Source organism: Phoxinus phoxinus (genome assembly GCF_949152265.1).
Source record: "Phoxinus phoxinus genome assembly, chromosome: 7".
In the NCBI taxonomy this organism is placed as follows: Eukaryota; Metazoa; Chordata; class Actinopteri; order Cypriniformes; family Leuciscidae; genus Phoxinus; species Phoxinus phoxinus.
In genome coordinates this window covers 40,802,533-40,817,532 of record NC_136882.1, presented here as the reverse complement: position 1 = coordinate 40,817,532, position 15,000 = coordinate 40,802,533, and the positions used below count along the sequence as shown (strand labels likewise).

General features: G+C 45.8%; 1 protein-coding gene across 3 annotated transcripts in view; it reads right to left on the bottom strand.

The window, feature by feature from the left end:
* cog3 (component of oligomeric golgi complex 3) overlaps window positions 1–15,000 on the bottom strand; it is a 35,186-nt gene that overhangs the window by 10,436 nt on the left and 9,750 nt on the right. For 2 of the 3 annotated variants that reach the window (XR_013798243.1, XM_079617957.1), the window contains exons 9-16: window positions 13,512–13,555; window positions 13,266–13,392; window positions 11,583–11,674; window positions 10,599–10,738; window positions 9,396–9,556; window positions 9,219–9,318; window positions 9,023–9,129; window positions 7,092–7,181 (exon numbers count right to left, since the gene is read on the bottom strand). Coding sequence is in view for 2 of the 3 variants with exons in the window: in XM_079617957.1 (XP_079474083.1) it covers window positions 7,092–7,181; window positions 9,023–9,129; window positions 9,219–9,318; window positions 9,396–9,556; window positions 10,599–10,738; window positions 11,583–11,674; window positions 13,266–13,392; window positions 13,512–13,555 (861 nt within the window). In the remaining variant the exon portion in view is untranslated. The remainder of the gene's footprint in view (window positions 1–7,091; window positions 7,182–9,022; window positions 9,130–9,218; window positions 9,319–9,395; window positions 9,557–10,598; window positions 10,739–11,582; window positions 11,675–13,265; window positions 13,393–13,511; window positions 13,556–15,000) is intronic. The other variant, XM_079617958.1, reaches the window with a different exon arrangement.

The window sequence follows — 15,000 nt, the reverse complement described above, 5'->3', positions numbered from 1 at the left end:
CTCACTCTCACACTCACACACAAACTCACTCACTCACTCACTCACTCACTCTCTCACTCAATCTCTCACTCACTCACACTCACTCACTCTCACACACACACTCACTCACTCACTCACTCTCTCACTCACTCACACTCACTCACTCTCACACTCACTCACTCACTCACACACTCACTCTCACACTCACTCTCACTCACTCACTCACTCACTCTCACACACACTCACTCACTCTCACTCACTCACTCTCACACACACTCACTCACTCTCACTCACTCACACTCACTCACTCACTCTCACACTCACTCACTCACTCACTCACTCTCACACACACTCACTCACTCACTCTCACTCACTCACTCACTCACTCACTCTCACACACACTCACTCTCACTCTCACACTCACTCACTCACTCACTCTCTCACTCACTCACTCACTCACTCACTCTCACTCTCACACACACTCACTCTCACACTCACTCACTCACTCTCACACTCACTCACTCCTTCACACACACACACACACACACACACACACTCACTCACTCACACTCACTCACTCTCACACACTCTCTCTCACTCACACTCACTCACTCTCACACTCTCTCACATTCTCTCACTCTCACACACTCTCACACTCACTCACTCTCACACTCTCTCACACTCACTCACTCACTCTCACACTCACTCACTCTCACACTCACACTCACTCTCACACACACTCACACTCACACTCACTCTCACTCACACTCACCTCACACTCACTCACTCACTCTCACACTCACTCACTCACTCACTCTCACACTCACTCATTCACACACACTCACACTCACACTCACTCTCACACACACTCTCACTCTCACACTCACTCACTCACTCACTCACTCACTCACTCTCACTCACTCACTCACTCTCACACTCACTCTCACACTCACTCACTCTCACACTCACTCACTCACTCACTCTCACACTCACTCTCACACTCACTCACTCACTCACTCACTCTCACACTCACTCATTCACACACACTCACTCACTCACTCACTCACTCACTCACTCTCTCTCACACTCACTCTCTCTCACACTCACTCTCTCACTGACACTCGTACACTCTCTCACTCACTCACTCACTCGCTCACTCACTCACTCACTCACTCACACACTCACACACTCACTCACTCACTCACTCTCTCTCACACTCACTCTCTCACTGACACTCGTACACTCTCACACTCACTCACTCTCTCACTCTCACTCACTCACTCGCTCACTCACTCACTCACTCACTCACTCACTCACACACTCACTCTCACACTCACTCTCACACTCACTCACACTCACTCTCACACTCACTCTCTCTCACACTCACTCTCTCTCACACTCACTCTCTCTCACACTCACTCTCTATCACACTCACTCTCTATCACACTCACTCTCTATCACACTCACTCTCTATCACACTCACACTAATACTCACTCTCACACTCACTCATTCACACACACTCACTCACTCTCACACTCACACACTCTCTCACTCTCACTCACTCACTCACTCACTCACTCACTCACTCACTCACTCACTCACTCACTCTCACACACTCTCACACACTCTCACACACTCACTCACACTCACTCACACTCACTCTCACTCTCACACTTACTCTCACACTCACTCTCACACTCTCACTTACTCTCACACTCACTCACTCACTCTCACACTCACTCACTCACTCACTCTCACACTCACACTCTCACACTCACTCACTCTCACACACACTCACACTCACTCTCACACTCACTCACTCACTCTCACACTCACTCACTCACTCACACTCACTCACTCACTCACTCTCACACTCACTCACTCACTCACTCTCACTCACTCACTCACTCACTCACACACACTCACTCTCACACTCACTCTCACACACACTCTCACACTCACTCTCACACTCACTCACTCACTCACTCACTCTCACACTCACTCACTTACTCTCACACTCACTCACTCACTCTCACACTCACTCACTCACTCATTCATTCACACACACTCACTCACACACTCTCACACACTCTCACACACACTCACTCACACACTCACTCACTCACTCTCACACTCTCTCACACTCACTCACTCACTCACTCACTCACTCACTCACTCACTCTCACACTCACTCACTCCTTCACACACACACACACACACACACACACACACACTCACTCACTCACTCACACTCACTCACTCTCACACACTCTCTCTCACTCACACTCACTCACTCTCACACTCTCTCACATTCTCTCACTCTCACACACTCTCACACTCACTCACTCTCACACTCTCTCACACTCACTCACTCACTCTCACACTCACTCTCACACTCACTCTCACACTCACTCTCACACTCACTCACTCTCACACTCACACTCACTCTCACACACACTCACACTCACACTCACTCTCACTCACACTCACCTCACACTCACTCACTCACTCACTCTCACACTCACTCACTCACTCACTCTCACACTCACTCATTCACACACACTCACACTCACTCTCACACACACTCTCACTCTCACACTCACTCACTCACTCACTCACTCACTCACTCACTCACTCACTCACTCACTCTCACTCACTCACTCACTCTCACACTCACTCTCACACTCACTCACTCACTCACTCACTCACTCACTCACTCTCACTCACTCACTCACTCTCACACTCACTCTCACACTCACTCACTCACTCTCACACTCACTCACTCACTCACTCACTCACTCACTCACTCACTCACTCACTCACTCACTCTCACTCACTCACTCTCACACTCACTCACTCACTCTCACACTCACTCACTCACTCACTCTCACACTCACTCTCACACTCACTCACTCACTCACTCACTCTCACACTCACTCATTCACACACACTCACTCACTCACTCACTCACTCACTCACTCACTCTCTCTCACACTCACTCTCTCTCACACTCACTCTCTCACTGACACTCGTACACTCTCTCACTCACTCACTCACACACTCACTCACACACTCACTCACTCACTCACTCTCTCTCACACTCACTCTCTCACTGACACTCGTACACTCTCACACTCACTCACTCTCTCACTCTCACTCACTCACTCGCTCACTCACTCACTCACTCACTCACTCACTCACTCACTCACTCACTCACTCACTCACACACTCACTCTCACACTCACTCTCACACTCACTCACACTCACTCTCACACTCACTCTCTCTCACACTCACTCTCTCTCACACTCACTCTCTCTCACACTCACTCTCTATCACACTCACTCTCTATCACACTCACTCTCTATCACACTCACACTAATATTCACTCTCACACTCACTCATTCACACACACTCACTCACTCTCACACTCACACACTCTCTCACTCACTCACTCACTCACTCACTCACTCTCACACACTCTCACACACTCTCACACACTCACTCACACTCACTCACACTCACTCTCACTCTCACACTTACTCTCACACTCACTCTCACTTACTCTCACACTCACTCACTCACTCTCACACTCACTCACTCACTCACTCTCACACTCACACTCTCACACTCACTCACTCTCACACACACTCACACTCACTCTCACACTCACTCACTCACTCTCACACTCACTCACTCACTCACACTCACTCACTCACTCTCACACTCACTCACTCACTCACTCACTCTCACTCACTCACTCACACACACTCACTCTCACACTCACTCTCACACACACTCTCACACTCACTCTCACACTCACTCACTCACTCACTCACTCTCACACTCACTCACTTACTCACTTACTCTCACACTCACTCACTCACTCTCACACTCACTCACTCACTCATTCATTCACACACACTCACTCACACACTCTCACACACACTCACTCACACACTCACTCACTCACTCTCACACTCTCTCACACTCACTCACTCACTCACTCACTCTCACACTCACTCTCACACTCACTCACTCACTCTCACACTCACTCATTCACACACTCACTCAGTCACTCTCACACTCACTCACTCTCACACTCACTCACTCTCACACTCACTCACTCTCACACACTCACTCATTCACACACACTCACTCACTCACTCTCACACTCACTCTCACACACACTCACACTCACTCACTCACTCTCACACTCACTCACTCACTCACTCTCACACTCACTCATTCACACACACACACACACACACACACACACACACACACACACACACACACACACTCACTCACTCACACTCACTCACACTCACTCACTCACACTCACTCACTCTCACACTCACTCTCACACTCACTCTCACACTCACTCTCACACTCACTCTCACACTCACTCTCACACTCACTCTCACTCACTCTCACACTCACTCTCACACACACTCGTACACTCTCACACTCTCACTCACTCACTCTCACACACTCTCACACACACTCACACACACACACTCACTCACTCACTCACTCACTCACTCACTCACACTCACTCACACTCACTCACTCACTCACTCACTCACTCACTCACTCACTCACTCACACTCACACACACTCACACTCACTCTCACACTCACTCTCACACTCACTCTCACACTCACTCTCACACTCACACTCACTCTCACACTCACACTCACTCTCACACTCACTCTCACACTCACTCTCACACTCACTCTCACACTCACTCTCACACTCACTCTCACACTCACTCTCACACTCACTCTCACACTCACTCTCACTCTCACACTCACTCTCACACTCACTCTCACACTCACTCTCACACTCACTCTCACACTCACTCTCACACTCACTCTCTCTCACACTCACTCTCTCTCACACTCACTCTCTCTCACACTCACTCTCTCTCACACTCACACTAATACTCACTCTCACACTCACTCATTCACACACACTCACTCACTCTCACACTCTCTCTCACTCTCTCACTCACACTCGTACACTCTCACACTCTCACTCACTCACTCACTCTCACACTCACTCACACTCACTCACTCACACTCACTCTCACACTCACACTCACTCACTCTCACACTCACACTCTCTCACTGACACTCGTACACTCTCACACTCTCTCACTCTCAATCACTCTCTCTCACTCACTCACTCACTCACTCACTCACTCTCACACACTCTCACACACACTCACACACACTCACTCACTCTCACACACACTCACTCACTCACTCTCACACACACTCACACACTCACTCACACTCACTCACTCACACTCACTCACTCACTCACTCACACTCACTCACTCACACTCACTCACACACACTCACACACACTCACTCTCACACTCACTCTCACACTCACTCACACACTCACTCACTCACACTCACTCACACACTCACTCACTCACTCACTCACTCACTCACTCACTCACTCACTCTCTCACTGACACTCGTACACTCTCACACTCTCTCACTCTCACACTCACTCTCACTCTCACACTCACTCTCACTCTCACTCACTCACTCTCACACTCACACTCTCTCACTGACACTCGTACACTCTCTCTCACTCTCACTCTCACTCACTCTCACACACTCTCACACACACTCACTCTCACACACACTCACTCACACTCACACTCACTCTCACACTCACTCTCACTCTCACACTCACTCACTCACTCACTCACACTCACTCACACACACTCACACACACACTCACTCACTCACTCTCTCACTCTCACTCACTCTCACTCACTCACACTCACTCACACACACTCACACACTCACTCACTCACACTCACTCACACACACTCACACACACTCACTCACTCACTCACTCTCTCACTCTCACACACACTCACTCTCACACACACTCACTCACACTCACACTCACTCTCACACTCACTCTCACTCTCACACTCACTCACTCACTCACTCACACTCACTCACACACACTCACACACACTCACTCACTCACTCTCTCACTCTCACTCACTCACTCACTCTCACACACTCACACACTCACTCACTCACTCACTCACACTTACTCACTCACACTCACTCACTCACACTCACTCTCACACTCACTCTCACTCTCTCTCACACTCACACTAATACTCACTCTCACACTCACTCATTCACACACACTCACTCACTCTCACACTCACACACTCTCTCTCACTCTCACTCACACTTGTACACTCTCACACTCTCTCACACACACTCACACACTCACACACTCACACACTCACTCACACTCACTCTCACACTCACTCTCACACTCACTCACTCACTCTCACACTCACTCACTCACTCTCACACTCACTCACTCACTCTCACACTCACTCACTCACTCTCACACTCACTCACTCACTCTCACACTCACTCACTCTCACACTCACTCACTCACTCTCACACTCACTCACTCTCACACTCACTCACTCTCACACTCACTCTCACTCTCACACTCACTCTCACACTCACACTCACTCTCACACTCACTCTCACACTCACACTCACTCTCACACTCACTCTCACACTCACACTCACACTCACACTCACACTCACTCTCACACTCACTCACTCTCACACTCACTCTCACTCACTCTCACACTCACTCTCACACTCACTCACTCACTCACATCTCACACTCACTCACTCACACACTCACTCTCACACTCACTCTCACACTCACTCTCACACTCACTCTCACTCACTCACTCACTCACTCACTCACTCACTCTCTCACTCACTCTCACTCACTCACTCACACTCACTCACTCACTCACTCTCACTCACTCACTCTCACACACACTCACTCTCACACTCACACTCACACTCACTCACTCACACTCACTCTCACACTCATTCACACACACTCACTCACTCACACACACTCAATCTCACACTCACTCTCACACTCACTCTCACACTCACTCTCACACTCACTCTCACACACACACACACACATATTTTAATTATGTTCAGCTGGATTCCTTCATTCATCTCCTTGTGCTTTTGTTTGAACTCCTCATGTAAGAAAGACTGATGGAAAGATCCTGATCCTCACCTTGTTCTTCTGAATGACATCAGAGGCTTTGAGCAGAGACTGGATGCAGGCCGACAGCGCTTCCTGTGACAGACCCTGAAACACTGCCCTCTACAGGACAGACATGTTATTACTGACCCTGAAACACTGCCCTCTACAGGACAGACATGTTATTACTGACCCTGAAACACTGCCCTCTACAGGACAGACATGTTATTACTGACCCTGAAACACTGCCCTCTACAGGACAGACATGTCATTACTGACCCTGAAACACTGCCCTCTACAGGACAAACATGTCATTACTGACCCTGAAACACTGCCCTCTACAGGACAAACATGTTATTACTGACCCTGAAACACTGCCCTCTACAGGACAAACTGTTATTACTGACCCTGAAACACTGCCCTCTTCAGGACAAACTGTTATTACTGACCCTGAAACACTGCCCTCTACAGGACAAACATGTTATTACTGACCCTGAAACACTGCCCTCTACAGGACAAACTGTTATTACTGACCCTGAAACACTGCCCTCTACAGGACAAACTGTTATTACTGACCCTGAAACACTGCCCTCTACAGGACAAACATGTCATTACTGACCCTGAAACACTGCCCTCTACAGGACAAACTGTTATTACTGACCCTGAAACACTGCCCTCTACAGGACAAACATGTTATTACTGACCCTGAAACACTGCCCTCTACAGGACAAACTGTTATTACTGACCCTGAAACACTGCCCTCTACAGGACAAACTGTTATTACTGACCCTGAAACACTGCCCTCTACAGGACAAACTGTTATTACTGACCCTGAAACACTGCCCTCTACAGGACAAACATGTCATTACTGACCCTGAAACACTGCCCTCTACAGGACAAACTGTTATTACTGACCCTGAAACACTGCCCTCTACAGGACAAACATGTTATTACTATCCAGCTAGATTCAACTTTAATCACCCCATCAAGGTCGATCAGAAACCTTGGAGTAACATTTGATGAGCATCTGACCTTCACAGACCACATCACAAAGACAGCTCGATCATGCAGGTTTGCACTGCACAACATCAGGAAGATCAGGCCCTTCCTAACTGAGCATGCAACACAACTTCTCGCCCAGGCCTTGGTTATCTCTAGGCTTGATTACTGCAATGCTCTTCTGGCTGGTCTTCCATCATGTGCAATTAAACCTCTACAGATGATCCAGAATGCTGCAGCCCGTCTTGTCTTCACCGAGCCCAAAAGGGCCCACGTCACTCCTCTGTTCATCTCTCTGCACTGGCTACCACTCGCTGCTCGCATCAAGTTCAAGGCATTGACGCTTGCTTACAGATCGACCACAGGCTCAGCTCCTCCTACTTTCACTCGCTCCTACGAGTCTACATCCCTACCAGAAACCTGCGATCGGTGAATGAGCGACGGCTCGTGGTACCATCACAGAGAGCCACAAAATCACTCTCCAGAACATTCTCATTCACGGTTCCTTGCTGGTGGAATGATCTCCCGACCCTCGTCCGGAATGCAGAATCCCTGACCACATTCAAAAGACAACTGAAAACTCATCTCTTCCGTGAGCACTTGACATAAAAAAAAAAAAAAAAAAAAACCCTCTCCTTTACCCTCCCTTGTTTTGGCTTATGCTACTCTGAGCAATTCCAGAACTTTGTATTTTGAGCACTTCTTGCGTTATTTTTGCTTCTTCACGATGACTCGCTTGTTGTAGTCCTCAGTTGTAAGTCGCTTTGGATAAAGGCGTCTGCTAAATGACTAAATGTAAATGTAAATGTAAATTACTGACATTTTTTATATATTACTCCGATTGTATTTGTCTGAAAGAAGAACATTTTATTATGATCTCAACTGCTTGAGATTGACAAGACAAAAGGATATATAAAACAGACAGACACATAGATATAATTAATGTGTAATTATGAATTGCTCACGTCGATGCAGCGGTAGAGTTTGGACAGGCAGACTAGCGTGCGTCGAACCGTCGGATACCACATGCCATGCAGATCTGCAGGAGAAACTGAGCCCTGCACTCGAGCTTCTGGGGGAACAGCAGATTAATGACTAGATTATACTCTGAAGATTCCAGAAACGACGTGTCCTGACACACACACACACACACACACACACCAGAGCCGATGAGCTTCCTGTGGTCCTCCTCCAGCTGCACGTCAGAGAACGAGCTCGAGCTCAGCTTCATCTGCTCCTCTTTCAGACTCTGGGCGATTTTCTACAACAGAAACCGCAGATGAGGATTCCCTGATCAACCCTTCTGATGACGAACACACTGACGGTCCTGCGGCGCACCTCCATCATCTGCAGTTTGTCGGGATAGGCCAGGTCTCCCGGAGCAGGGTTGTACCCGAGGATGTCGGTCTGGATGTAGATGTGTGTTCTGTAGACCAACCGCTCCTGCACGTCCTCCAGCATCTGCTTCACCAGCGCGTCGAACGCCGACAGCTGGACCTCTGAGACAACCAATCACAGCTCACTTTACACACTCACTACCGCTCAGAAGCTTGGGGTCCGTATTTTAGAATAAAGAATAAAGCTATTGTCCAGATAAAGTTAGTTTTGATTGATTCACTTCTGCTGCAATATTGATATTTTATGATACATACAGTACACGACTACATTACTACATGTACTCATAAAAAACTTTAATTTTAAAGTTTACAAAACATGTAAAATCTCTGTAACAATTAAAGTGCCGCCATTATGTCATTTTAAAGGTTCCTAAGAATAGATTTACACGCATCCAAGGTCGAAAAATCTGCTGTTTTCTGTCAGTCTCTGAAACGCTCAGATCAAAGATTCAGTCTCTAAGCCCCGCCTCTCTGAGAGCTGCTCTGCTGTGATTGGTCAGAAAGCAAACGCTCATTATCATATCTGAATCTCAGCTCTTGATCACAGTGATAGGAACAGTGACGATGGCGAGGGTTTTACCGTCTCGATCTCAGAACACAGCGTCTTCTCGACATGAACAACACGAACCGAACTCTTCCAGTCTCAGATACACTAGTGTTAGAGGGCGGAGCTAAGAGACGCTGCTCAGCCAATCAATACCACAGGTGGGCATTATGCTAATTAGTTACAAACCTACGCAGGAGTTACTGACGACTCGTTTCAGTTCAGAATCACTTCTTTCTGTTGGGAGAAATACTGCGTCTCAATGTCCATACTACTCATCCTACATAGTCTGTGAGATTAAAATAAGTGTGGAATTTCCGGTGGATCCGTGCTCACTATAACAGCTAATATTACCCACAACGCATTGCGCTTTGGAGGAGGATCCAGTTCAGAACTACAGGCACGAGAATTTGTTACTTTTTAAAATTTCAACCACAGAACTCCTCGATTTCATTACATTTTTTTTGTGTATTCGTGGTTCAAGTGCGACAAAAGTCCTGGAGTCTCGGACCCCCTGATGAACACTCAGTTTTTAAAACAATTCCCGGGTCAAAATGCCCGGAGGCAAGGACGAATGTAAAATAGCCAGCGCTTCTTTACCGTTGTTCTGCACGTGGTCCTCCAGCATCTCGTTCTTCAGAATGCCACAGAGCTCCGCCAGCGTCTCCAGATGCACCACATGTATGATCAGAGGCCTCAACACGTCATACAGCGACAGGCACAGCTTCTCCAGCAGCTCACTGAGAGTTCACAGCAGCAGCATTCATATCAAAGCCAATCTTTTAAACATCATAAACAGGGTTTGAAATGAACACCCGTCAAATGCGGGTACAAATCAACAGTGGCGGGGAACGCTGTCAAATCACGAGCCAAGATGGCGTTACTTATTACGTTTACTCAGTTTGCTGGGGAAGTTCGTGCAAGTACTCGTGAGTCATCATGATATATTATACAGCGTATTGCACAGAATCTGCTGATATCTGGCTTACTTGAACACACACGTCACTACACAACACATAACGGCACGCTTGCTCATTTGCATTGAAGCAATAGGGAACATTAAAAAGCATTTGGTGAACAGAAAAGACTGTTATTTTCCAACATGCTACATTTGTTTTGATCTTCTTTGTACTGTATTGATCTGTCCACATTATAAAACACATATTTGGAGATGAGGATGAAAGAGTGGATGAAATGCTGGATGCCTGGATTTAGTTTGAATAAGAAATGTATGAAATCCAAATTTTATAATAGATATACATACATATATATATATATATATATAAGCTGTGACGTAATTAATCTAGTTCATTCTTTTCTTTTCTTTTTTGACTAGTAGAAACTTAAAAAATGTTTAGCCAAATTGGCCGGTGAGTGAAAAAGTTAATTTCAAACCCTGATTATAAAAGTATTTACTGTCACTTTTGATCATTTGAATGCATCCTTGTTTAATAAAAGCGTTAATTTCTTTAAAAAAAAGAAAAGACTTTCTTTCATGCAGTAAAGACAATAATTCCGGGTCAGAACAATACAAGTGTTCATGTTTGGATGATTCCGTGAACATGACGAGTGTCTGGGACTCACTCCAGTTTGGGCGAGGGCTTGGAGAAGAACTCATTGTACAGCTGGTGTTCATCTTGACAAACGTGGACCATGAACGCACAGCCACTGCGCACCTGGAACACAACATCTCCCATCACCAGCTGAACATCTTCAGTAATGAGCGCATATCATTAGGAATTACATTGTCCTTGAAATGCTAAGATACAACATCCCAATGTCCCATGTTACTTTCAGTCAAGAGCGAACACACAAGCAAAAACAAAACTGCAAAAATGGTCATTCTGAACTTCCACAACTTCAGACAAATGTGAAGCTCAAAAAAGGCATGATAAGTAAAGCATGGCTGGGTGCATTTTTACATTATTTTAGTCAAAACGGGTGAAAATGATCAAATCAATAGTAACATAATAAAATGCTTATGATTTGTGACCAGTAGGTGGTGCTGAAACCAAATTGATGTCATGTGGTCAGTGTGAAGAAACAATGACACACACAAAGTTTGGTGTAAATATGAGTTTTAGAATCAGCTTTGCATCATGCCATCAATATTGATGATGTGTTCGTCCGAAGACGGTTTGGTCTATCAGAAATCTTTGAATAACTTTTTGCCAGCAAAGTCTGAATATGGCTAAAATTGGATCAATGTTCATTGGAAGAAGCTCAAAAAAGGATGTTTTCAAAGACATTCAAAATATTGGACAGCAATTTTGACATAATTGGTATGATTGTCCTCGGTATAACTTAAAGTCGAATTAAAATAAGCAAAATTAATCAAAAACATTAGCATGTTTTGAAATTTCATTATAATTTGATCTCAAGGTGGCGCTGTCTCTAAACTTTAGGAGTACCTTCAGGGCATGGTGCCAAAGACACATACGAGTTTTGTAACAATATGCTAATGAGTTCTAAATGGGCGACGCCATAAATTGGACGACATGAAAAAATTGGCTATCATTTGACTTGTATATCTCCTGACCAGCAGGTGGCGCTGTGCCGAAACTTTGCAAGTAGCCTCAGGTCATGCTTGTGACGACACGTACCAATATTTGTTTCAATACACTAGAGCGTTGTGGAGATTCAGCCTTGCATACCTTTCAAGGTTCAAGGGTCTTTTATTGTCATTCCATACACAGTTTTATATGAAGGAACGAAACTAAGTACTAAGCTCCCGGTCAAAACACAAGATAAAAACATTAACCAATACAAAATTAGTAACTAGAGTGTATGGCTAAGCAGCTTCGTCAATAAATAGCAATAAAAAGCAGATTTTGACGTGCTCTACGTCTTCGAGATATAGCTTTGCATCCTCAAATCCGCTCGCGTGTTATTCAGAAGCGGTTGGGTCTATCAAAAAGCTTTGACCTAACTTTTACAAACATGATCTGAAGATGATCTGAACCAATGTTTGTTCAAATCAGACTAACCGCCAAGAACGAGTTTAAAAAGTAGGTGTTCATTGCGTAAAATTACGTCATATGGTGCAATCGAAGTTTAAAGTTAGTTCGGACACTTGGTGGCGCTAGAGGGAATGAGTTAGAGACTCCAAATTTGCTGTGGTTAATATTCAGACTGTTCTCCATCTTTGTGCCAAATTTCATAATTTTCCTGCAAGCGGTTCTGTGGAGGAGGAATAATAAGAACACAATAACTAGCGCTGATGTTAGCATGACTTCCCTGAAGAGCGGCGGAAGCTGATTGGCTCACCAGAGCGCAGTGATCCTTGTTGTTCTGGCCGGTGAGGTCCGTGATGGTGGAGTTTATACTGGGACTGAGCAGGAGTTCTCTCTGGTCCAGATAACACTGGTGGATCTCATCCAAGAGCTGCTGATACCTGCGAGAGAACAGTGATTCCTCACGGCATCAGTGGAGGACACATGATCCACACGCTCGACATTACTCACGGCTTCAGCTTTAAATTAAAGAAAGTTGAAAACATTCTCCGTCACTTACTCTGGGATTATTTCAGAGCGCTGTTCGACTTGCTCAATGAGCCTCTGAAACAAACAAACCAAACATGATATATACAGGCAAGCCAAACATTACTCAGACACCAGATATGATTATTGATATGTTTTCACTAGTGTGTGCAGGACACTATAGTTCATCTCTGTAAGTGAGGAGAGCAGAACACATAAACTGTGAGATATTATACACAATAACTCTTCATACAGCGACTACCAGTGGCATTATCCAGACACTCTGAGCTGATCATGTTCTGCTGAAGTGTGTGTGTGTAACTGCTAATGCTCTTTACACACACACACACACACACACACACACACACACACACACACACACACACACACACACACACACACACACACACACACACACACACACACACACACACACACACACACACACACACACACACACACACACTGAACACATGAAGCATTGCTTGGTCACTGGTTGAGCTAAACTGGTATTATCTAATTGTGTAGTTAAATTTACCAGCTGACAGATATTCAACATAATTCATGTGTGTGTGTGTGTGTGTGTGTGTGTGTGAGTGTGTGTGTGAGACAGTCTAACAGAAGTGTGTGTGTGTGTGTGTGTGTGTGTGTGTGTGTGTGTGTGTGTGTGTGTGTGTGTGTGTGTGAGAGAGTGTGTGTGTGTGTGAGAGAGTGTGTGTGTGAGAGAGTGTGTGTGTGAGAGAGTGTGTGTGTGAGACAGTCTAACACAAGGATGGACAAAACCTGTGTGTGTGTGTGTGTGTGTGTGTGTGTGTGTGTGTGTGTGTGTGTGTGTGTGTGTGTGTGTGTGTGTGTGTGTGTGTGTGAGACAGTCTAACAGAAGGACGGACAAAACCTGTCAGATATCAACTGTGTGCGTGTGTGTGTGTGTGTGACAGTCTAACAGAAGGTGTGTGTGTGTGTGTGTGTGTGTGAGAGAGTGTGTGTGTGTGTGTGTGTGAGAGAGACAGTCTAACAGAAGGTGTGTGTGTGTGTGTGTGAGAGAGACAGTCTAACAGAAGGTGTGTGTGTGTGTGTGTGTGTGTGTGTGTGTGTGTGTGTGTGTGTGTGTGTGTGAGAGACAGTCTAACAGAAGGTGTGTGTGTGTGTGTGTGTGTGTGTGTGTGTGTGTGTGTGTGTGTGTGTGTGTGTGTGTGTGTGTGTGTGTGTGTGTGTGAGACAGTCTAACAGAAGGATGGACAAAACCTGTCAGATATCAACTGAGTTCTGTCATATTTCATCACCGTTCTCTAAACTATAGTGAATAAACTGATGATGTGAGAGATGTAGAAGTGTCTGTGTATACTTCGGTCTGACTGTAAGTGAAGAACTACATTATTCAGGGTTAGGAACAACATGAGTGTGAATAAATTACAGAATTTAGGTTTTTTTTGGTGAATTATTGCTTTTAACTCCTATAAATCCCACTGAATCATATTTGATGTGCACACACTCCTCCAGTCCTCAGTGTGTGACTGTGTGTC